This window comes from Dermacentor silvarum, chromosome 1, assembly GCF_013339745.2.
Source record: "Dermacentor silvarum isolate Dsil-2018 chromosome 1, BIME_Dsil_1.4, whole genome shotgun sequence".
In the NCBI taxonomy this organism is placed as follows: Eukaryota; Metazoa; Arthropoda; class Arachnida; order Ixodida; family Ixodidae; genus Dermacentor; species Dermacentor silvarum.
In genome coordinates, this window is record NC_051154.1 from 321,656,917 (window position 1) to 321,682,412 (window position 25,496).

Below are 25,496 nucleotides of genomic sequence, written 5' to 3' on the forward strand. Positions count from 1 at the left end.
GTACTGACTCGTAAAACACCAGAATTTTATTTAATGCAACCTAATGTAATAGTGTATGCTTATTGCACCAGCTGTTGTAATGTGCTAGCAGGGTTTAAAAAGGGACTGTGGTCAAACAACTGTGTTAGAAAAGGGTGTTGCATAATCCCTTTCACCAAAATGGTTTCACACTGAGCTTTAGGGACTACGTGGCAAGTGCATGGTAGTTACAACCTGGGAAAGTAACATAGAGGACTATTTGGCTCTTGAGCAAAGTGATGACGCATTTGATTTGAGACTGCAGTAGCTGTGTTCTTTACTTGGGCAGACTGGGAATATTGTCACGGGAAAAGCATTTTGTTGATGTTAAAAAAAAATTCTAGGTGGTCAAATTTATTCCGCAGCCTTGGGGCTCATTCAAGCGCTTGCAGAAATAGTGCGACTACACTGGTCACAAAGCGACCAGTCGTAAACATGGCTGTCCTTAATGATGACTTTGGTCGAAAAGCGACTCTTTTGGATTATTTGCTCGCTGCTAGATTGCCGCTGTTGGCGAGTCCTTAGTGCCGGTGTAGCTTCGGGACTCCATCAACCAGTCGATCAGTTGCTAATCTACCTGTGCTGCCATTCTGACTCATTCCAGTTTTGCACCATGGCAACCTACCAATATCGGCAGAAGCCCCTGACAACCTGTCCATACAATCCTGCGCACCAGGTGAAGCTCAGCCGGCTCCCGATCCACATCACCAAGTGCAAGAAGGTGGGTGCCAGCTTGCACCGACTGGGCGCAAACTGCCGACTCCTCGATTCTCAAACTATGCCAGTGTTGCATGCATGTTGAAGGACCATTGGGTAATGTACCTGTCAGCTTTTATGATTTGATCGTGCAAGGCCAGATTTTTAGAGCTCGTTTATGATTATCTAAGGACACCAAAAAAATTTCTTTATTTGCGTCCAGTTTTGGGCAAAAACTGCTTTCAAAGGACTACGAAATCGGCTGTTTACTGATTCTATTTGGACCCACTCCTAAAGATGGGTGTGTAATATTGCTTGAAATTTCAGGCACCGTTATGTGAATATTTCATGAAAAAGGTTTATGAATATTTTCGTTTGTCTGACACGTCATTCTAGCTTCAACTACAGTAGAACCTCATTCATACGTTTTCAAAAAATATGCAAAAATAAACGTACGATCCGGGAAAACGTACGATCTGAATCCAGTAAAGATTGAAGCTGACGAGCCCATATTGAGATGCAAGGGCAGAAAACATTTATTTCTTGCAAAACATGGTTACAGTCGAATATCTTTAATTCGAACTGACGCTGTGGTCCCATCAAAGTTATGTGTTCCAATGAACGAGAATGCGAAAGCATTTGCGACGGTTAATTCGAACATAACCGCGCACCAACAATGCTCTCAGCAGCACGCCAAATCACGTGGCGGTGCCTCCGACTTGCAATCCTCCGACACCGCCATAAAGCAAAAGCTTGGGAGAGACCCCTCAATGCCGCGCGGAGAAATAAAAAAGAAAGAAAAAAATACTGCGGCGAAAATTTCCTCTCTCAAATGGTAAGGTCGCCGGAACATGCGTGTACGTGCCGACGTCTCAGCCAACGCTGCGGTGCAGAGGGAAGCAACGCAGAGGCCCAGTCCAGCCAATGAAACTGCCCACGCCGGCCAACGCTCGCTTCCACGGCAGAAAATGAAACTTAGGGGATCAGGCTAAGTGGGCGCCGGGCCGGCGGGCCTGCACGGAGACAGTCGAAGGTGAGGGAGTGCGAGGGGAGCCACCAAAGCGATGGGGTTGCCAAGGCCAAATGCGCTTCCCTGCCGCCCTCCTCCTTCACCTTCGATGGTCTCCACGCACGTGCATTGCCGTGCCGGTGCGGCCCGCTCCCTGAAGTTTCGTTCACTGCCGTTATTAAGATACGAGAGAGATCGTGGTTGTGAAGAGGAAGAGGCGCTATTGGGATGTGAGCGTCAGCTAGCGTGGGCAGTTTCGTGGCCCTCGCTTGCTATGTGCTTGCGCGGCGTGATATTTTCACGACTCGCACCATTCGTACATAGCGCTATGGTGCACAAATACGTCAAAAAGAAGTCCTTTAATTTGAACAAATTTTTGGGCCCCTTCGAGTTCAAATGCTGGTGCGTCACACCCTTGGACAGGAACAACTCCTTTTGCGCACATTGCAGACCCTTGTTCACATTTTCGTTGTTTATCGTGCGAAAGAAGCATTGTAAGGCTTCCAGGCCAGCAAGGGCTTTGGCGAAGGTAGCCGGTGGGCGCAAGCCTTCGTTCTCGTCGCTGTCTTCAGGCGCCTTGTCCGCCACCACCTCCACTACAATCTTGGTGAGTCGCAGCGCCGCGCGCGCGCACGACGTCCGCCTGTTTTCGCCGCTTAGTAGTTGAAGCGAGGGGCGAGGTAGCGCAAAGGTCAATTCGCTCGCCGCTGCTGCTGCCCTTCGTCACTTCGGTCGAACAAGCACTGCAAGCAATCCCTCCCCCTTCCGCAATGCAAGCAATGTCGAGGGGAGAAGCCGCGCGGCAGCTGTCTGCTATTAGCGCTTCACAAGCACATGAGAGCGGCCTTTTTGCACACCTGAATGATCATTTTTCGCTGCAGAACGTATCATACGACCGCAGTTTGTCGCAATGCTGAACGTTGCTGCCGAATAATCGTATTTTCCAGGAACGTATTAACACATTCCTCTATGGGGTTATGTTTATTTTTCGCAATTGCGAACGTAGGAGCCGGGAAATTGTATTAAGGGGGACAAGGGTTCTAGAATAGTAAAAAACCACCGAAAAATTGATTTTTGGAAAAAACGCATTTTAGGAGTGTTTGGGCCTTCAAGCAGCTGCCCTAAATTATTAACCCTGATTTCGATCGGTAAATAGGAAAAAATCGGCTTTCAAAACGCCACGGGAGACGCGAAACGACCTGCGGCAGGCGAAATTTGTTCAAACTTCCTGCGCGCGCTGCGGGCGCAGCCGCCAACCGACCGCCGCCATCTTGGGCTTGTTTTGTAGCTGTTTTCTTTGTGAGCATTTTGTGCCAGCTCAAAATGGCACCGCACAAGCTGAACGACCGCTCTCGCTGCTTTTCGGAAGGGTGGTTCCGGGCCTCTGATTGGGCGGAGCGCGCGCGCACAAGGCGAGCCCCCCATCTCGCTCCTCCCATTGGCTGGCGCGCCACCGAGGCGGCCATTTTGCTTTTTTTTTGCATGCGCCACCGTATCTCTGTTGCCCCGGTTTATTGCGGTCGTCTGCTACGCTTGTGTTCACACGGCTCGCGCACCGTCTTGTCGTCTTGCACTCGTCTGAAGATAACGCGTTAATGTATCGGTGTTCTGTGGCGCTAATCTTACTGAAAGAAACGAAAGCGTCCATCGAACAGCCGGAACCACCGCGTCCGAAGCGGCACATCTAACGTCGCCGTTCATTCTACTGGGCATAGCTACGGCCCATCTGATGTCATCGGATCATCAGCCAGCGCGTCCATCAGCACCCAAGACTGTGTTGATATGGCATACTATTCAGCGCAAGCCCGTGTTGATACGGCGTACTATTCAGCGCGCTGCCCAAATGGTCGGCACAAGTGGAACGGCCGGAACCACCTGTTGCATCCGAAGCGGCACATTATTGCTGCCGTTGATTCTATTGGGCAGAGCTGCGGCCCATCTGATGTCATCGGATCGTCAGCCAGCGCGTCCAGCGGCATCCAAGACCGCGTTGATATGGCTTAGTATTCAGTGGGCGAGTCGGCTGAGCGCGCGAGAAGTGCGGCAATATTGACGGAGTGTCTGGCATCATAGTGCGCAACAGAGCGGAGAGGAAATTCAAGCTGCTAGTCGCAAAAGCTTCTGAAGTCGCAAAATGAGCATCTAGACAGTAATGACATCAAGGTTAGGCTTTCAAAACGGCACAAGCCAGCAAAGAACCCTGCATATACAACCCTGGCATGCTGTAGAGCGAAGTGTTGTTGAATGACAATAATCAATTTTGGTAATTCAATAAATATTCCATAAATGTGTGATTTTGACTTGAACATTGTGGAAATTTATTTGTCTATGGAAAGGCTACTTTATTATACAATTTTTTTATTCATTTAGCTTGCAGGCCACTGGAACGGGCACATGAAGTGGTAAATGTAGTTTCTCATGCTGGTTTGGGGGCAGTACATGGCTTTATTACAAGCTTTTCCCAGTTTTCTGGCAGGGTACAGTCATATATTTAGTATAGTCATTCTCGTGAATAGAGCTACAAAATGATGTCATTAATATTGCTGTAGCTGGATGCTAGAAAAAGTTGCAGCTGTCTAAACTTCAAATGCGTTTTTCTCAGTTCGATAATTTTACACACAGCACTTAGTCTTACGGGGCTTTTTCCTATGATGTTGTAGAGTGACAATAACAAGTTTGGTATCAGTGTATTCGTAATGAAATGATCTAGGGGGTGATGCTATTTCTGTTACTCTAGCATCATTTTATAAATTACAATCAAAAGTAACAATGAGTGCAAATAAGAAAAATATATTCACAGTCAATGTTGGTCTCCTTTCTTACCTTTATAATGCTTTCAAACAAATTAATATAGCATCACCCCCTAGAGCAAGTCTTTGGCATTAAAGTCATGCTCTTACTTTTTGTCTTTGACAAGGATAAATTGCCAAAAAGCCCCGTAAGAAGTACTCATGAAATTTATTTTCAGATTTTCTTTCTGAACTAGAGTAGCTATCAAAAAACTAATAGATGTGAAATCAGCGTGAAAAATTTATCTAAACAGTGAAGTTTAGATAGACCCAAAACTAATGAAGTTCTTAGAACCCACGTCCCCCCTTAAGCGGGAACGTATCATTGAGGTTCTATTGTATTAGAGAGCCTCGTCAGAGTCTTCCATGAATGCTTCAAAAGTTTCCATAAGCAGTCAACATCTTGAATAATAAGTTTGAGTATTTATCAACCAATTGCAGTATTTTTTGGCCTCGACTGTAGTATTTTTTAAGGAAAGATATAGTATACACTTTAGTCTCGTTTTGGTGAGACTGATATAATGCAGTGATTCCACGCCTGCGCCAAAGTGCGCCAATTGGGATTTACTGCGCCATCCTGATACAATCGACGAAAATTACGCCTAACTGCGCCAAACAGTCTCGGATTTGACGACGTCTATCGCCAATTGCACCACCGGGGAATTAAAACGTTCAACGTGACGATAGGGCGAGCCTTAGTTGCAACCTTAGCTGCAAACAAGAGACGAGAAAGCTCTAGCGCGTACGTCCCAATTAAGGTCACTGGAACCTGGAAAGTACCGCAGCCCTTTTCTCTTAGCCGCCGCGCCACCGATTGGTCAGTTGCCGTCAGGTGATCACTTTCCACTATAGATGGCGGATCTAAACCGCGCCGGAGGAGATAAGCAGACAGACATCACTCGCACACGCCGCGCGTACGAGTCATCAACGAGGTCAGATTTTGCATTTTGTATAATTTAGTGTATATGTAACTTTCGTAGACTTAAAACAAAACGAAAGGAAATGCCCGGGTGCTGCACGTTCGGGTGCAGCAACCGCCAGGAGTCTGGGAAAGCGCTTTTCGCGATACCAGTTAAGCGGAAAGAGCGACAGCAAGCGCCATGCTATCTCTGGCTGCACCGGATAAAGAGCGACAAGTTCACTCCCACTTGGTGAACTTGTTGATATCGCAAAGCTGAGAAGCTCCTTGCGGTATTTCATCGAACTCCCTAAATGCCATAATGTGAAGGAAAAGCTTCTTCACGCATTTGCTTTGAAGACTGCGGTTTGCCTTGAGTAAACAAAGCGAGGAGATGCTCAGAAATATGCAGAACTAAGCAAAATGTGGCTCAAAGAGCGATGGAATACGGGCGGCTGTGTCAAAAATAACAAAGTGTAGTGAGAAAACCACTGCAATAAAGATCGATCGACCTGTCAATGTTGAAAATGAAAATATAGATTTTCTCGTGTGTTTAAAACAACACGAACGTGACCTGGTTAATTCTGTTTTAGCATCCCTTTTCTTGTACTGCAGTCAGGGACCGTTTATTTTCGTAGAAATAGATCTGCATGAAACATTTCGTGCGCGGTTAAATCAGTAGCCACGTTAGAAAGCAATAATATCCACGCGTATAAACGATTTTGTGGCAGCGCTTGATACCTAGTCATCCGGAAAAAAAAATCTTGTGTGACACACGAGCATCGGGATCGCTTTGCATTTAGAACGGGTGGCGCACAGTTGAATGCTTCACTTTCCGAGTGCAGTAGCTGACCGATTTTCCAAACTTCGCGGGGACTGAAAAATCGAGCAGTCTGCAAAACCGCACGTACAGTCCGAAAAACTCGCGAAAAAAAATTGTGAGGCTTGGAGCGGCCGACGAAAAATGTCGCACTTTCTCTAAAAAGGCGGAGCATCGATTGCGATAGCCAATTAATAGACAGCGATACGAAGTAAGGATGTTAGTTTTATCGGCCGTATAAAGTTGTAAATATGCGCTTACTAACTAAATAAGCACGGTCTCACGCGCGCACAGGTTACATGAACACATCTCGCTCGATGACTGCGGGCATATTGACCTTCGCGCTGTCTATTCTGTCGCTTCAACGCGAACGTCGAAAAAAAAAACCGAAAAAAAACCCGGCGCATACGAAGCTAGTGGCACTCGGCGCACGCCCTTTGTACCCATCGCAGATCGCGGGCGCACACTTCGGCCACATAGCAGATCGCTTTCAAGATACGGTGCCTGCGCGGCAGCTCCGTCGGCAGCCGCAAGAGCAGAATGCAACTCCCCACCGTCTCCGCCGCCTTCTCCCCATGCCCCGCGAGCAAACAAAGTCCGCGCGCGCCTCTGGCCGCCTTCCTCTCTCGCGTGCGTGAGAATAAATTGCGGTTACTGGCTGACCCTCGCAAGCTTTCACCCGCACACAGCGTACGGACCGAACAACAAAAAAAAGAAAAGCAAGTGCAGCGGGCATACAAAACGTTGGCCGACAAAACGTTCTAAAAACGTTTTGTCGGCCAAGGAAGAGCGGGCATGGCCTCGGAGACGAGGAGATAGCGTGCGTCTACTGATCTTGAAGGCTATACAGGGGGGCACTGGAAGCCAAGCCAGTGGAAAATCCAACATGGCGGCCTCCAAGATCGGGTAGCGTGGCTCGGAGCGAGCGATTTAGTCAGGAAAATCTAACATTGGCTCCTAGATTCGTCCGAAAAATCGCTCGCGAAAATGCATTAGCTCTATGGGAATCCTGCCGGTACATCTTTGAAGTCCGGAATATCCAAGAAGTCCGAATTTTTTAAGTCCAAAAAATCCGTCGGCTACTGTACTTGTAATTTGCATCGTATCTAGCTAAACGAAATGCGGTTTTGTTTGTGGATTTCACAGGGCCTACTGCGGCAGCCATCGTGCTGTTCTTCACTGTAGCAAGCCTAGAAAACCCGAGGAAGAGCTGCTCGTCTTTTCCGCGCAGTGTTGCCTGCACTCGCTCCGGCGGTTGCGGTACTTTCAAAGTTCCAGGTTCCAGTGACTTTAGCAGTGCCACGCACGGCGCCGACGCGGCGTCTGCCTTGCAAGGTGGCTTGACGGCAAAGTGCGGTTTCTGCCGAGGCTTGCGGCTTCAAGGTTAATTGGCGATTCATCGGCGGACGTTATCTACTCCGGAAACGCAGCTAGTAGCTTGTTTGAAGCGCAGCATGACGTGGTTATAATAACTGCGTGCCGCCATTGTGTCCATCATTTCTGTTTCTGGATATTACCGATGACATCTGGGAAAACTAGCAATATACAAAATGATATCAACTTGCGTCTGTGTGTGTCGCATGCACACAAGTGCATTTTTTTCTCCACGAGATCTGCAATAGATGGAAATGTTTAAGAAGCTTCTCGTGAGAACATAAGAATTATTCAGGTAATTGAATGTAAATTGCAACTCGCTTTTTTAAAATACTTCAGGATGTGAAAAATCAGCTGCTCCAAGCTGCTCAAAAATGCCAAGTTGCCTGCTCCAAAGTGCTCCAAAATGAAATTTCTGATGCTCCAAAAATTGCTCCAAATCACAAGTCCGCAGTAGCATCACTGATAATGAAGTAAATGCAATTCCCCTTGAAATCCCCCGCAGAGATCAGTGTATTTAAAACCTCATTTTAACTAAGTAAAATTGTTCTGCCAATAGATATAATGAACTAGATTCGTCTCCGAAACAAAAAATATACTGACCATTTCGCACCAAGCATGTCGCTTTACGCCAGGTTCCGCACTTGTTCGGCGTGGCATTTCAAGATTAGCAACAGTAGTTTTTTTCACCGCCGTGCGCAAGGTGCCCACACACAAGCAGCACTTCCTTATCTTAACACACCTCTCTTTTGCTGTGGCTTGTAGTTGGCAAAGCTAAGCGCACCCTCCGAGATTGCAATCTTGAAGGGCACGCCTAGTTGTGCCGAGCCACCTATCGATGATGATGCTTGTGCGTGGCATGCAATAGACTCCACTTCTGTCTCACTGTCTCACTGTCTTCTGTCTCACGACCTTTGAGATTGCGTGAAACTGGCACGGAGCCGGCCAAGCAGGTGGGCTCGCACAACGAGAAAGCAGTGGATCAGACAGTTTCGCTGTCACGGACATTTCTGGCACTGTTCTCTTGCGAAAGTGAAACTATCTCCAAAAGTCATGGAGGTCGCCCAAGAATAGCGCCCCAGCTCCGTAGTCGGCACACTGTGTTGTGTGCCACGTGCTGCTTAAACATGACGGACTTTGTTCGCACCGCAGCATGCTAGGCTAGTTCTATTTAATGCTGTATCCTGCTGCTAGGCTAGTTGTTCTATTTAATGCTGTATTTAATGCTGTATCCATATTATGCACACAACACTGACCACTGTGGCACTGACCATACTTTGCTTTTCTGCAAATAATAATGTAATTCAGAAAGTTTAGTTGGTGCTTCCATCTAAACGAAATACAAAGTACCAGCAAACATTTGTAATCTGTGGCCTGTGAACTCTGGCAGAGCACACGGCTTGGTGAAATGCAAAAGTACCCGTGTACTAAATTTAGGGGTAAATTAAAGAAACAGGCAGTCAAAATGAATTTGGAGTCCTTTACTACAGTGTGCCTTATATTCAGATAGTAGTTTGGGCATGTGAATCTCCCAGAAAGAGCACGTTTGCTGCGTGCGCCACCGAATGTAAGGTAAAAACGATGTCCACAGAATTTTTTGCAGGGGGGTGGGGGGGGTAGCGGTATGTTCGAAGCAAAAAGGCACTATTTTAGGAGTAAATTTATTTATTTATTTAGAAATAAATAAGTAAAATACACACATGACAGAAAAATTACACACAGCAAGTTAATGTGTAGCTTGGAGAAATACATTAGTTTATTAAGAAACAAGCAATTAAAATTATTTAAAATGCAAAAAGATACTATCACTTTGTGGAGAAGAGTAATCAGTCTTGCTGCATGTGGGTTCTCGACTCACCCGAATTGATGACCAGCACATAGCACAATTATGTTCACAAACACTTAACTACAGTCACTCAGTCTTCCTTGAACAGCAACTGCAAAAGCCTCGGATTTTTCTGGACGAATTGCATGATGACACGGGTGATAGTCATTTCTGTGCTTCATTTCATGCTCTCTGTGCACACTCATCATACAAAGACCGTTCAGCCTGTCATTTGTCATTGTTGAGCATAGCCTGGTTTTCGCTCTCCTCATTGTACTGAAGGAGCGTTCGACCACACAGGTAGTAAATGGCAAAGCCAGAGCCACCTCAATGGCTTTTGCAACACTGGGGAAGAATGTCTTCGCCTCATGTAGAAGCTCGCAGTAAGTTATTTCTGATAGGTCCCCAGTTTTGTTGCACCACATCTCGTACCAAGAGATGGCCTCTTCTTTGAAGTTGTCGATGCTGTAAAAGCGTTGGAGTTCTTCGGCGAGGGCAGCGAACTCAACACGGCTCAAGTGCGTTATTTTTGATGCATGCAGCTGGAGAAGTTTGAAGCTCCTGTCATTGCTTTCAGAAAAGCGGCGAGCTAAAGAAGCAGTGAGAGGGTCCAAGTACAGCACATATATTGCCATACGGTAGTATTCCTCTGGCGACTGAATCCCGTAGTTGTCGCGGTGGGCCGGACGAGAGACTTGTCTTAGTACAGATATCACCACATTTAGGTGATTGGCTGCCTCTCTTGCTGCATTCATGTCAGAGAACTCCTCTACAGTGTTTGTCCGGTGGCCGCAAAAATACATTGCTGCTCAGTGATGTGGTTATGCACAGAATGGAAGTCCATGGATTTCATATGATTTTACTCATTCTCTCCAAAGCCTAGTTGAGGCGTTCCTTTATACCTGTTTTCATTACGGTATGGAAAAAGCGCGCGGGCCTCCATTTTTGGTGTTTCTCTCGAACACTTTTTATATATGGGTGTTACATCGTAGGCCGGACAGCGCACTTGACGCAGACGAGGCAGACACAAGCTGACAAGCTGGAAGAATGGACGTTTATTTCCAGTGCACGCCGAAATATAAAGACAGGTTAAGGAAGGAGGGGAAGGGAAACAAAGTAAGAAAACATAAGATAGCCACCTAGAATATGATAAGAACACTGCAGTTATAACAATGGGAAAAAACGTTTCCTCCTTCCCTTTTCTCTGGCAAATCATATCGCATACGCACTACAGCCATTTTCATGGCAGTGTGGCTCTCTGGGTGTTTACACTGTATAAATTCGTCCGAAGCGCTTGACAATCATTTTCATAACCACAAAATGAAGCAAAGCATAGACTCTTACGAATGACACTCTTCCATTAATAAAGAAGCTTATTTAATTGACTATCCTATTTTGATAGGTAGCCATACACAAAATTTAGTTGCGGTTGCATTTATCTGGGACCAAATAATTATGTGGTCCTATCTTAATTCGTTGTAATGGATTGCATAACGACACTACTGGCCTCGGCTTTCAGTGCACTATACAAGCGTACAAGCTTTTTGAGGGGCAGATTTAGGCTTGATTTGGGTGGCGGGGTGGTCAAAATTTCGTCATTTCGGCAAGGAGTGTCTACGCCACGGGAAGGTGTCACATTGTTCTACGTGTGGTGGTCTAGACTTTTTCCTAAATGTAGCTGGCAATTTATGAGAAAGCGGAAGTTCTTGCGATATTACTGCGTAGATCTCAAAGTTCAAGCTAAAAAACCTCAAGCGTTCCTCTCAGAATTGTTCGCTATCCAGCCTGTCATTCTTTCATTGCTGTGCCATCACCAGCAAGATTACATCATAGTGTGCAGAGTGCAAAGTTTGCTCGCAATCCTGAAGGGCGCTTCTACGGATATGAGGAACCTGAGTATGCTGATCAACGTTTTAGCTCGAGCGAAAAAAATTATTGTCCAAATTTCCAGGGGGTTCTTGCCCCCCCATCTTGACGCCCATGTGTACAGCTAGTACAGCCGTAAGTCCTCGCATTCTGAAATATACTGTACTCAATTGCTAACGTACAGCATCCTGCAGGGCCACCTTTGGTGCTGCTCATCATGCTGGCATTGTCAGAGCGCTGTTCTTACTGTGGTATACCACCATGCTGTCCCCACATATGGTTTAAGGAGCTTGAATGAAGTAGTAAAACTTGATATTGCTGTCAGTGCTTCGATTGTTTATTGTTTAAACTGAGTGATTTTTTTTTTCATTTGGCTACAAGATTGTTTACAATCTCCAAGTAAAGCCAGTTCAATCGGGGGTGCAATCTTGTTACTATTTGCTTTAAAGAGTGTTACAAGATCGTGCTCCTGCTGAGTACCTTCATGGCGGCCAATAATGGTCATTGAGTTCATTGGCAGGCTTTTGCTCAATAAAAGCTTTTCGTGCATGCTCTTTCTTTGCACTCAGTGAGAAGTTTTACTTTTTGTTCAGCATGTTTTAAACCTGTCAAACGTGCTGTTGACTTAGTCGAAGATGCTTTCTCATGGCCTTGGGAGTGCCTGAAAAACCTCTAACTTATTGCACAAGGAGTTCTGCGAACCCTCTGCTTACGAGCAGGAGCAAGATCACGCAAGCATCTGACTTTCTGAACGTTCACTTGCCCTCTCGGGATTTTCTGGGCGCCATGCTCCCACCTGGCAAATTGCGAGAGGGCAAGCAAACATTCGGTAAGCAAAATCCTCACGCAATCTTGCCTAGGGTCACTTCTACACCTGCAGTACCAGAGCCCATTCTGTCTCTTCCTCAGGCATACCGAGAAAAGCAGATGAAGCATTGCCCGTTCTCAGCTGAACATGTGGTTCCTGCCGGTGAGCTGATGCAGCACATCTGCTCTTGCCGTATGAGCAAAACAGTAGAAGACTTCCTCGTAGGTAACTCGCACGTCTTTGCTTCACATTCCTTGTTTATTTTTATTTATTTATTTTATTTATTTGTATACCCTCAAGACCCAGAGGGCGTTACAGAGGGGGTGGGTACAATGTAAATAAAAAACAAAACAATAAAAGGAATTCACAGGAAAACAACAACAACATAAGTTTGCAGCTACACCAGTAAGCGTTCGGTAACTGCAGACTTGAACAATGCTTGGTCCTCAGTGGCAGCGATGGAAGGAGGAAGGTGATTCCACTCTCTACTTGTCTTCGGAAGAAAAGAATGTAAAAAAAGATTAGTGCGGCACAAAGGAACGGCTACTTTATTTGGGTGGTCAACACGTGATGAAAAGTAGGCAGGTTCTGAGATGAATTCCTGTCGAAGTACTTGATTATGAAAAAAAATTTTATGAAAAAGCAGGAGACGGGAAATCCGTCTTCTCATTACCAGGTCTGGAAGTTGAAGAGTGGATTTGATCAAGGTGACACTGGCAGTACGAGCATAATTATTGAGTATAAATCGAGCTGAACGGTTCTGGACCGATTCTAAGGTGTGAATTAGCGTTGATTGAGCATGATCCCATACGGCTGAAGCGTACTCGAGCTTTGGACGGATCAATGTTTGATATAGCTGTAGTTTAAGGTGTGCTGGTGCTTGGCGAAAGTTTCGGCGAAGGTAACCAAGAGTACGACAAGCATTGTTAGTAATGTAGTTAATGTGAGAGTGCCATGATAAATCATTGGATATGTAAACACCAAGGTACTTGTAAGTACTAACCTGCTCCAATTTAGTTCCATTCAAGGTGTAGGTAAAAGGTTCAGAAGTGTTAGAAAGATGCGAGATTGCCATACTTTTACATTTATTTGCGTTAAGAGTCATTAGCCATGTACTACACCAGTCAGACGCGATTAAGGTCGGCTTGAAGAAGGTAGTTATCATTTTCGTTAGTTATTCTACGGTACAGGACACAGTCATCTGCAAACAGTTTTATGGATGACTTGATGTTATGCGGAAGGTCATTGATATATATTAAAAAGAGCAAAGGACCTAAAACTGAGTCATGCGGAACGCCAGATTTAACTGCACAGGGATGTGAGGAACAATCATTAGCTGTTACGTACTGAGTGCGGTTAATCAGAAAGCATTCTATCCATTTGAGGATATTGGGGTCGATGTTTAGCGTGCTGAGCTTGAGTAGTAATAGTTGGTGCGACACTTTATCAAAGGCTTTTGCGAAGTCTAAAAACATACAATCAACCGGAACATCTAGCGCTAAGATGACATCATGCGTAAAAGACAGAAGCTGAGTTTTGCACGAGTGGTGCTTACGAAAGCCGTGTTGGAACCTGCTGAAGAATGAATTGGTTTCAAGAAATGTGATAAGGCTAGAATAGATTACATGTTCAACCATCTTACAGGGGATACTTGTTAACGAAATTGGTCGGTAGTTTAAGGCAGAGTGTTGGTTACCGGATTTAAAGACGGGAATCACCTTCCCCACCTTCCAATCAGGTGGCAAAGTGGAGCACTGAAGAGACTGCATGAAAATGTGTGACAAAATTATGGAAGAGTACACTTCAGTGTTTTTCAGAAATTTCGCGTTTATCTCATCGGTGCCGCAGGCAGACGACAGCTTAAGTTTCCAGATTAAGTTAATGACTCCTTCAAATACAATCACGAGAAAATCCATTGGAAAAAACCCGCGGTCGCATAGCTGCGGCTCCGAAATTGCTCTTGAATCAGAAAAACATTGCGAAAAAACATTGTTAAGAACGGAACAGCATTCTTCGTTGCGCAGTGCACGCCCATCGTAATCAGTAAGTGTTATTACCGTGTCTTTCATTGGTTTAACGCTTTTCCAAAACTTGGATGGGTCAGTAGACAACAGCGAGGGAAGCGTAATGTTGAGATAGTCACTCCTGGCGTTTTTGATAGAAGTGCGATATGCGGAAAGAGCTTCGTGATAAGCGTGCCAACGAAAAACACTGCTGCCGAGCTTTGCAGAATGGAAGAGGCGCTTTTTCTTATTAAGAAGCCTTTTTAGGTTTGTTGTAAACCATGGTGCTCGCTGCTTTTTGGATATAACTTGTAGTGGTACGTGCCTGTCGATCAATGAAGCGACTTCGTCTCTAAAGAGGCTCCAATTCTGCTCGAGTGACCTGTCAGAAAAGCCAGGCATATAATTATCGATGAACTGTTCCAGTTCCTTATTTATCGCTGCATAGTCCCCTTTCTTGTAGTTTCTTATAGTTTTGGTAATAGTAGTCCGGGCTGAAATGTCGACGTTTAAGGTAAATTCAAGGCAGCAATGGTCACTAAGACCAGGAAAATAAGTCAGTGAGTGCACTAAGTTTGGTGTCGTGGTCAGGATCAAATCCAACACGTTAGCAGACGTAAGGCCTACTCTTGTTGGTTTGGTCACCAGTTGAGTGAAATTGAAATCTAAACATAGATTAACAAATAGTTTATTCTCGACGGTCACTTCAGTGTTTGTAGGGCCGGTACCTGCCCAATCAATTTTAGGGAAGTTAAAGTCTCCTAACAGAAACAAAGGAGCATGCGGGAATTGTACAACTAAGGAGTTCAACGCGTCATGTAATAATTCACAAAAATCAGGCGTCGCGTTGGGCGGCCTGTAGCACACACAAAATAGAGCACTCTGATGACGCAAAGGGATCTTCGCACAAACAAGCTCTAAGGAAGAATTCACTGGTATCATATGTGACGCTAGGTTATCGGCTACTGCTATAAGTACACCTCCCCCTTTTCCGGTGCGACGATCACATCGATAGACGGTGTATTTTTTATCGCAGTCAAATAGTTCGCTACTTGCTACTTCGGCAGAAAGCCACGTTTCTGTAAGCGCCACAACGTCAGCAGAGCATGAGTCAACGATAGCCGATAACGTGTCTCGCTTATTGGTTATGCTTCGCACGTTTGAAAGCAGCAAGGATATGCTTCGTGGAACAGAGGGCGAAACGTTTGTTGTGCTAGGACAAGTAAGTGGCACGACCTGCAGACGTAGAAGCGGACGAGAAATTGTTTGAACTTACGGCACTGTCAGATTCTAGTTCACAAATACTATCGGTTGCTCGCGAGTAGACGAAGCACTTTTTCTGTATATATAATTTGTTATAACGTACCGTGAACTGCTCCTTACTAGCCTTTCCGTATTCAAAAAGCATTTTGCGCACACTTCTTGTAGCTTTGCTGAAGTCTTCATTAACCGACACATCACAAGCCCTCAGTTAGGCTCTTGCGGCCAGAATGCCCTCGCGTAGCTTGGAAGACGCAAATTTGATTAGGACAGGCCGGCACTTTCCCGGTGTGAATTTCCCCAGCCTGTGCGCACGAGATATGCGTTTGTCATCAGTACCCAAGTTAAGCTTCAACGTTGTATTAAGGATTTTACACACCTTTTCTTCACACTGGGCCCACGTTTCGGCAACACTGTCTTCAATGCCATGTAATATTAGATTATCTCGGCGAGAGCGATCTTCAAGCTCGTCAAGACGTTCGGTTAAAGTTGCCACTTGCGGTGACACGCCCAAGCACGCGTTTTCTCCAGTCAAGCGCATAGTGTCTTCTACCAGAGAAAGCCTGTTATGAATGTCGCAAATTTTTTCCTCAAGCGAGTTCTGCGCTTCTTTGACAGCGTTCAGAGATGCCATAACTTCATTGTGCTTTGCATCAACGTTCTTGTGAAGGGATTTTATCAAGGAAAGAAGTTCTTTGTGCTCATTGCATTGCTTGGCTCCTCCTTTGGCGGCCCAGGGTTTAACTCCACATCACCGGCGAGAAACAGTAACTTTGTTACATATGCACACTCGCAACCAAGAGAGAATAACACTTGTGGGCATGGAAGTACTAGCAAACAACGATTGCTAGATCTTTTACAGTTCAACGAAGGAGAAGAACCCACCTGCACGATAAAGCAGAATGGCGATTGAGGCGGCTGCATCACTGCAGTACTTCCATGCCCACTGAGCGGGGGCGGAGGAGGCCAGCTGCTTAAGAAGCCCTCTTGCGATGCATACGGCGAGTGGAAGACCAGGTTACGGCGAGTACAGGCTGGTACTCACGAGGGAATGAAGCGGGCTCATCGCAACAGGCAAAAGGTGTCGCTGGCAGTTCAAGGGGGAACACGGCGTCACATCGAGGAGACGGTAGCTCGGTTCCTGCGCTGCTTTGCTGGATCCATGTGGTAACAGTTATCAAAGCCTGCACGATAATGCAGAATGGAGATTGAGGCAGCTGCATCACTGCAGTACTTCCATGCCCACTGAGCGGGGGCGGAGGAGGCCAGCTGCTTAAGAAGCCCTCTTGCGATACATACGGCGATGTGGAAGACCAGGTTACGGTGAGTACAGGCTGGTACTTGCAAGGGAATGAAGCGGGCTCATCGCAACAGGCAAAAGGTGTCGCTGGCAGTTCAAGGGGGAACACGGCGTCACATCGAGGAGACGGTAGCTCGATTCCTGCGCTGCTTTGCTGGATCCACGTGGTAACAGTTAACAAAGCCTGCACGATAAAGCAGAATGGCGATTGAGGCGGCTGCATCACTGCAGTACTTCCATGCCTTCTTGACTAATGACTGGCCGAGCATTGATTTTGATTGTCTTGGCAGATGGCATTGCTTAGTTGGGGGATCTGTTGCAGTACTGAGATGTTAACACAAATTTCACTTAATTCAGCGTAACGGGCAACTTGATTGAGCTTGTTGGTACGAATCCATGGTGGCAGTCAGTGCAAGATAAACGGGTACACAGGAACAACGAAGCACAAGCGCTAACTTCGACTGACCTTTAATGAAAAATGTGCTTACATGTAAATTTGAAGAAGGAAAGAAAGAAATCCAAGGACAAATGTGATACAGTCGACTTCCGTTAATACAATCCTAGTGGGACCGACGAAATTGATAGCATTATCTAGCGGGTCGAATTGAACAAGATGCATAAACAATGCCAAGACACACTGCTGATTCATTTGGGAGTGTTTGCCCGATTCTAACACGCCTGTGAATAAAATGGGTGCCTACTTTTTTACCCAAAGTAGTAAACCAACGTTAAAATGACAAAGCCGCACACAATTTAATTAGCAAGAAAATTGTTGCATAATAGCGGCTGGTTTCCTGAAGTCAGCTTCGCCACACTGATATTTTCAAGTTAGCTTCGTCGCAAATATATGTGTTGTGCGGCAAAGCATACAAACGTTTCTAAGGTGGTTTTGATTTTGGGTTCGATTGCACCACGCAGGAAATTTTCGGCCCAATTTTCCGTAAAAAAAAGGTGCTCATAAGAATCGGGTATATAGTGTAATTAAACATTGTGAGCTATGGTTGTTGCTTGAAAATCTTCCTAGGGTGGGCTGAAAATAGGCATTTTTGATGAGAGATAACATGTGTTCAATGCATTCACTATCCTCTACGCTCCGCAACCTGAAGCTTCTGTACAAATCGTCATGCTCAGCCACATGGGGCTGTGTCCAGACAATGGCAGAAGTTAGTGTTGATCTTTGGTCTGCTGTTGGCATGCGTGCATGCTTTTTTGCAGCATGGGCTTCACACTCGGCATAAAGACCGCGATCAACAGTGTGCCTGACCAGTCCCCTTCCATGAACCTTGTAATCAACGGCCTGCGTTCTGCTGTAGTTTCGATCCAAGACTACTTTTGAACTTTTTGCCAACGCTTACATCAAGTTCGACCTCTGTGCAGAGTTAACCAACAATGAAATTGTCTGTCAAGTGATAGACAATTCGGATGACTGCTACATTGAAAATGAAGAGTCAGCGCCTTCACTGCCAATGAGCTCTGAGTTGACGCGAGCATTAATGATGCTGTCATTAGTGTAGTGATGACATAATCCTAGCTGAAATTCAAGATTGCGTTCAAGTAAACATGATCATGTTGGAGCGGAGCACCGTGCAAAAGTGAATCAACAAATTTTTCAAGCCATTAGGGCAGTAACAAACAGCATTGAAATCCCCAGTTGAAGATAGTGTGTGCTACAGTAGAACCCAGATACAGTCGCCGACCGTTTATTCGGACTCGACGGGAACCGCGAAAAAATCCGAATAATCGAGAGTCCGAAAAAAAGGATTCGCCAGAAAAAAGTACCTTTATGGTCCCAGTGGACAGAAAAAATTGGCAATGCGCGACTGTACAGATGCACGCTTACACGCGATCAGGTCAGCCTTATTTCCGACAGTGTATGGCTATCGCTATAGACAGAGTCTTGTAATTGCCGCGTCTCGTCGGCGCAGATGGCACGGGAGGCGTCGGAGCCATTTCGCACTACGCGACGACTGGACGAGATCGAACAAGCAAATCAGGCCTAACACACTAAGCCATGGGTTCTCAAAGTGGGTTCTGCGGGTACGGGTTCCGCAGGCCCCTGCTCGGGGTTTCGCGAGCCACTGATAAATTTTCCCTGGTCCCGCTCTCTACAAGTGTCTAAAACGGCAAACACGAGGTGCGCTTGATCCAAAGAACCTCCATTACCCATGCCCGAGTGTCAAAAAGCACATCACAGTGCGTAACAGCAACGCGCGAACTGCGCAATAAATACGCAAGCAGCTTGTAGCCACCCAACCTCAGAACGGGCAGCGCGCCTAAGCTTTCGCACTTGAATCTCGGAGGCCGTAGCTTACCACCATGCGCCTTTCTCCTATTTGTAATTAGGGTAGGTGCCGATAGCGTGCGCACTGACCTATACGTTGGAGGAAAAATTAAAAAAATATAAAAAACGCGGAGCACCGCAAATGCACGCCGCAGAAGAGCAAGAACGGCGTAGCGTCCAGCCGAAACGAAGCGGCGCAGTCCGCATCGCCGTGGTCCTCAGCGGCAATCGTACGCGGCACGTGACTGACAGCAACGCCGAAGCGCTTCGTGCCTAATTGTGCCTTTAAAGCCTTTATTCTTGCGTTTATTGCCGCGAGTAACACCGCGTTGGCGGCTAGCCGCGTGCCTCTGTAAGTGCGTAGTCGCTATCTCTGATCGCGTTGATAACCACCGCTGTTTCGCTCGCAGCGGTTGCGGCAAATAGTAGTTTCGTTTTTACTCGATGCGCGCATCGGCTGCGTGCCTTCACAACTGCGTAGTCGCCTCCCATGGCAGCGTCGATAGCGACCGCAGTTTCGTCCGCACTTCTTGCAGCGAAAGGTAGTTTCGTTTTGACTGGTGCGTGCGTCAGCCGCCTGCCTTCTGAACCGCAAGGTCGCCATCCATGATCGCGTCGATAGCGGCCGCGGTTTCGTCCGCAGCCGTTGCGGCAAGCAGTAGTTTTGCTTTGACTCAGTGCAAAGCTGTCGAAGATAAAAAGCACCGGCTACATCGCGATGGACGGACAATTTGTTGGCGAGCAGCTGAGTGGCGAAAAATAATCGGGATGCGCGCCGCGAAGGATGTCGCGAAGCCTTCGCCGCTGCTAGCACTAATCAGTCATGAGATGAAGAGAATTTCAGCTTCCGCACTGGTCTTGTGCTAAATAGAAACAAGATTTGACGATTCATTGAGTAAATAAAATCGTGTTGACGTAGTGAAGCATTTGTTTGTTTTCTTGATACCCTCGATAATTCGACATTCGGTTAATTCGGGGGGGGGGGGGGTTCCTTGGCACTTTATGGAGCTTAGCAGGGTTCCCTGGGATGAACGTACTTGAGAACCCCTGCACTAAGCAAAAGAGCGAGACTTGAAAGGTAGCTGTTGACAAGGCTTAGGTCACGTAACAACTGACATCGCAAAGGCCGAGCACCGACTTCCAAGCACACTGGCTTGGCTTGGCCTGGCCTGCTGTTTGGCCGCGGTATACAGTCAATGGATACTGGACTGGCTAAATCCGAAACACGACAACCAATAGGTGCAGCTAACAAAAGTATAGCCTTCGAGATCGGCAACTGACACTTGTAGGTGCTGCGTGGATTTAGACACCAGCAATCCAACCATAGCAAGCGCGCCCTTTCAGTGCTGGCAACCTAGAAAAATGTAAACATCGCGGCCAGCTTGTCGTGACCGTATCGTGGCGTTCGGCGTCGCATCTGACCAGGTCGCCGGAGTCCGAAAAATCGAACGGCGCGCTGTAGAGCGTCCGAACTATCGGTGGTGGTTATACATTACTTCAATGGGATGAGTGGCGGTGCCGCGAAGGTGTCCGAATAAACGAGCATGTCCGAATTTTCAGCGTCCGAATAAACGGTCGGCGACTGTATATCGAATCTGAAGGGGATCACAAAAAAAGTTCGAAATATAGGTATTTCAATATATAAAATAAAAATTGTATACAAAAATTTAGCGTAGCTTGCAATGGAGGTGCAATGCTAAAAGGACAGTGGAGCTGATGGACACCTAGCTAGTCCTGGCTTTTGGGCTAGGCCAGGGGTTCTCAAGCATGTTCGTTCCGGGGAACCCTGCTAAGCTCCATGAAGCGCCAAAGAACCCCCCCCCCCAAATTAACCGAATTAAAATGTCCTAATTAAACTAATGTTGAATTATCCAGAGTACCAAGAAAACAATAAATGAATGCATACTACTTCAACATGCTTTTATTTACGGAATGATTCAGCAAATCTTGTTTCTATGTTGCACAAAAGCAGTGAGGAAGCTGAAATTGTTGTCATCTCATATGATTAAGGGCGAGCAGCCGCGAAGGCCTCGCAACATTCTTTGCAGCGTGGCCACGGCGCGTGTCTTCATCTGCAGACACGCTTTTCACTACCGCACGTACATCTGGTTACTTTTTCGCTAGGAAGCTGGTTGCCAACAAGTCATCCGTCCATTGCGATGTAGCCGGTGCTCTTAATCTTTGACATTTTTGCATTGAGTCAAAGTGCAACTACTGCTTGCCACAACCGCTGCTGACTAAACTGTGACCGTTATTGACGCGATCATGGACGACGACCTTGCGGTTCAGAAGACAGGCAGCCAATGCACGCAGCAAGTCAAAACGAAACTACCATTTGTTGTAACGAGTATGGACGAATCCGCAGTAGCTATCGACGCGATCATGGATGGCGACTACGAAGTTAGGAAGGCATGCAGCTGATGCGCGCACAGAGTCAAAACGAAACTACTGTTTGCCGCAACTGCTGCGATGAAACTGTGGTGGCTATCGGCGCGATGACAGATGGCGACTACGCACTTATGGAAGCACGCGGCTGGCCACCAACGCGGTGTTACACGCGGCGATTAACGCAACAATAAGGGCTTTGAGGGCACAAATGGGCACATAGTTTCCGCCGTTGCTGTCAGTCATGTATCGCGTACGATTGCTGCTGAGGACCATGACGATGCGGACTGCGCCGCTTTGTTTTTGGACGTTAACACCGTTTTTGCTCTTTCGCGACGCTCATTTGTGGTGCTTGGCGCATCTGTTTTTTATTCCTCCGACGTATACGTCAGTGCGCATGCTATCGGCACCTACCCTACCTACAAATGGGACAAATGCGCATGTTGGTAAGGCCTCCGAGATTCGAGTGCGAAAGCTTAGGCGCGCTGCCTGTTTTCGAAGGTTGGGTGGCTTGAAGCTGCTTGCGGATTTATTGCGCAGTTCACGCACTACCGTTACACGCTGTGATGTGCTTTTTGACACTCGGGCATGAGTAATGGAAGTTCTGTGGATGAAGCACGCCTCTTTTTTGCCGTTTTAGCCACTTAATTGGCGAGCAAAGGACTACTGAAAATTTATCAGTGGCTCGCGGAACCCACTTTGAGAACCCATGGGCTAGGCCAAGCACTACCAAGTAATCCCCAGCATTTTCCAGAATTTTTTTATTATTGATCAATTATCAATTAGCTATTGATTGGCTATCTCAATGTATTGGCCACATATTTGAGCTAGGCTAAGCACTACCAAGTCATCCCCACCATTTCCTGGAATTTATTGACTATTGATCGATTATCGATTACCTATTGATTGGCTATCAGTTCGCTATCGCAAGGTATTGGCCACGTATTTGGTCTAGGCTAAACACTACCAAGACATCCCAATCATTTTGTGGAATTTATTGATTATTCATCGATATTGATTGGCTATCGATTTGCTATAGATGACTAAGCTTAAGCAGTCCCAACCATGCTTAGCTAGACTTCAGCTTCGCTACTTCACAGGGGTGTGCCGTTGTGCTTGGACCCTTTCTGCACTACCACTAGTATCGGCCCACATTTACTGTTTTTTTTTTTTTCGATCGACAACCACGGCTTTACGGATAGCTTAAACAGCTTCGCTGTTAAATATTTTGAAGGGGATTTTACTGCTGTTCGTTATGTACAATAATTCGTTATATGTGGGTTGGATATATCCAGGTTCGACTACTTTGACGGCGCCCACTGGTGGCATTTTTTTTCTCGCTTTTCTCTACCTTCAAAATCAACGGCTCTTTTCAGAGCCACCTCAAAAAGGCGTTGGCAGGGTTGCAGAGGTCTGATACTGTCCTTGACCCTCTTAATCTGTGAAATATGCATAAAATGGTGAGATTTCTGCATGCATTGTTTTTTTTTTCCAACTGTCCAATGTTTCAAACATTATTGCAGTATGAAAATCGGATGTTGGCTGTAAAACCTAACATTCGCCTGATCTGTACCAATGCATTGAGATAATTGCACATTGTGCAGCTGTGCTTGAAATTTTAGCGGACGAGTGATCTCTAAACTTTAACTCCCAACTCTATATCCGCATGTTGCATACTGTTCCTCACAGGACAGCACCCATCACCAAGATGGCAGTTCTGGCTAGTTGATCAATGTTCATTTTGAACTTTTTTTTGGAGTGGAACAATGAAAATGGGAGAGTTACAACAACGATTGCTTTTCTTTCGTGCTGTCTCCATCGTTTCACTCTGAAAGCTTGAACTAGAGTACCTGGAACACAGCATTAACCTGGCTCTTCACAACCTCAGCTTGTCACGAGTGATTGCCACTGTTTGGCATATGATGAGCTCACCTTGTCATGGGTACTTCGCCACTTTCGTGTGATGAATTACTTGTGATGAAAAGAGGCCATCAAGGGGTGCTTTTTCTTTCACAATGTTGATGGCATTAGCTGTTGTACCATGAGTATTTTATTCTGCAAGATTTTTCAGTCTAGATGGCAGCTGTTGTTTGGATCAAAAAAGGATGGAAACAAAAAAAGACCATGGAGATATAAAATATGGCAAGAAAATCGTTAGGGAAAATCTGTGCAGTTACACAAACGATGATTCCTTGCTATTTGAGGCCCGAGCTGGTTTTCTAAGAACAGAAACATACGTGAACAAATATTCGCCAGTGGATTAGGCATGTGTGGGCTGCAGCAATAGTTCAGAGATGACTTGGCACATCGTAATGGAATGCCAAGATACTCACCCAGCGAGACTCGTAGCGAACGTCCATCTTCTGGAAGTGCCGGGGTTCGAAGCTGATGGAAGCATTAAATGGTCAGCAGTCGACATAAGCAAGAGATGTTTAGAGTATCGGCATAAAAAAAATGCAGGGAAGAGATTGATAAGACTGGATCTGTTAAAGGCATAAGTAACTGTACAAGGTAGGCATAGAAGTTTTAAGGAAGAGAAAAAAGATGTAGGTGTAGGCAAAATGCTGGAATGATAAGCATGTGTAGCATACCTGATTAGCCCAAGCAGGCTAGGTGACTGTCACTGCCCAGTTTCAAAGGCGATGGAAATAATCATTGTGAACTTGGCAATGAAGCCAAAGCTCTATGAAGGTGTCGGAGTGGAGTTTTGTTTTCATTTTCGTGTCAGAATGTTTACCTTTAGCAGCTTTACCTGCAGTCCTTGTCTATGGGTATGCGAGTTACTTGAGTGCCATTCGTAATTTTTTATTAACATTTTGATGCATAAGAACAGTTTGTATTTTAAATTTTTTTTCCCAGTAATCCATTTTGTAGACTGACTTAAAAGGAAAGTATTTTCCAGCACAGCCGAAGTCCTATGAGCAGTTAGTGCTCTGCAAGTTTAAGTTCATGTGAAATCGCTTGCTGCCTAAATTTTTTCCTTGTGTAGCCAGTGTTCAACTATGTCTCATCAAGATATATTGTCCTGTAAAAAAAAAAGAAAATGCTACACCTGAGATGCACTGCAGGCTGGCGCTGGGGAAGGACCATGAGGAGGCTGAGGTCGACGAACTACGAGAGTTTAATGATTAAGGTGGTCTGTATACAGGAGAACACAAGCGCCATCAGCATGTACAATGTTAGTAGACGACATTGTGAACGGAAAATGGAAAACAAAAACTGACATTAAAATGGCAACCCCTGTTGTATATAAGGCAACATATGCTCGGAGCAAATGTTGCATTATAGCTGTATGTGTAAAAGACATGTTAGTGTGTACTTCTAACATATATAGCCTGAGCGAAGGGCAAAACGTCATGAACCAAATGCACAAACATGGAAAGGAATGCTGATAAGCTTAATAAAATTTTGTAGTCTTCTGAAAAGCTTTGGCTTCCCCACTTCCCTATTAAAATACATGTAAAATGCAGAAATGCTTAAATAAAACAACCGACTGACTATGTTGAAATTTTTCGCATTTAATAAAAATTCCAGCAGCTCTAGGTAGCAGAATGTTGATTTAGTACCTCGAAATAGGTAAAATTGCCAACAAGTTTTAAAAACGTAAGCACCGTTTAATATAAATGGGTGACTTGGCACCAGAAACACGTACTGCAGTTTTGTCAACTGCATCTGTTAGAGCATCTAAAGCAGACACATTTCATATAAGGATTTGCAGTTTATGTGGAATTGGTACAGTGTTTACGAGAGTTTTACCAAAGTCCTACTCCCAAATTAATGGTGTATTTCAGAGCAGTGTATAATACATCAATTTCTTCCACTTTAGATGCATTAATATGTGCAGTTTATGGAATTGTGACCATTCTTATTGTTGAGTGATTGGTCAACTCGATAGTTCAGCTTTATGAAATTTTGCAATATTCAGGAATTTTTTTATAACAAATTGACATCTTAAATAAAAACTCTGCTCTCCCAAGAAACCTCATCAAAATTGATGCAGTAATTGGCAAAAAAAAAGCTTCTCTGTTATGTATAGTTAGATTGGAGCTCCCGAGCTAAACCTTTCTCTTAATGCTATACACAGCCTATAATATTCCATCCATGTGACACAACTAAGCTACACAGAGTACCATATAAACCGGAATATAGGTTGAGCGGGAATAT

At 45.6% G+C, this 25,496-nt stretch overlaps 1 protein-coding gene across 1 annotated transcript in view; it reads left to right on the forward strand.

The window, feature by feature from the left end:
* Nucleotides 1-622: 622 nt before the first annotated feature.
* The window catches only part of LOC125942272 (uncharacterized), a 119,872-nt gene continuing 94,998 nt past the window's right edge, over nucleotides 623-25,496 (forward strand). The window contains exons 1-2 of the mRNA XM_049660439.1: nucleotides 623-739; nucleotides 12,205-12,328. Of these exons, the coding sequence (XP_049516396.1) occupies nucleotides 632-739; nucleotides 12,205-12,328 (232 nt within the window). The 5' untranslated portion in view covers nucleotides 623-631. The remainder of the gene's footprint in view (nucleotides 740-12,204; nucleotides 12,329-25,496) is intronic.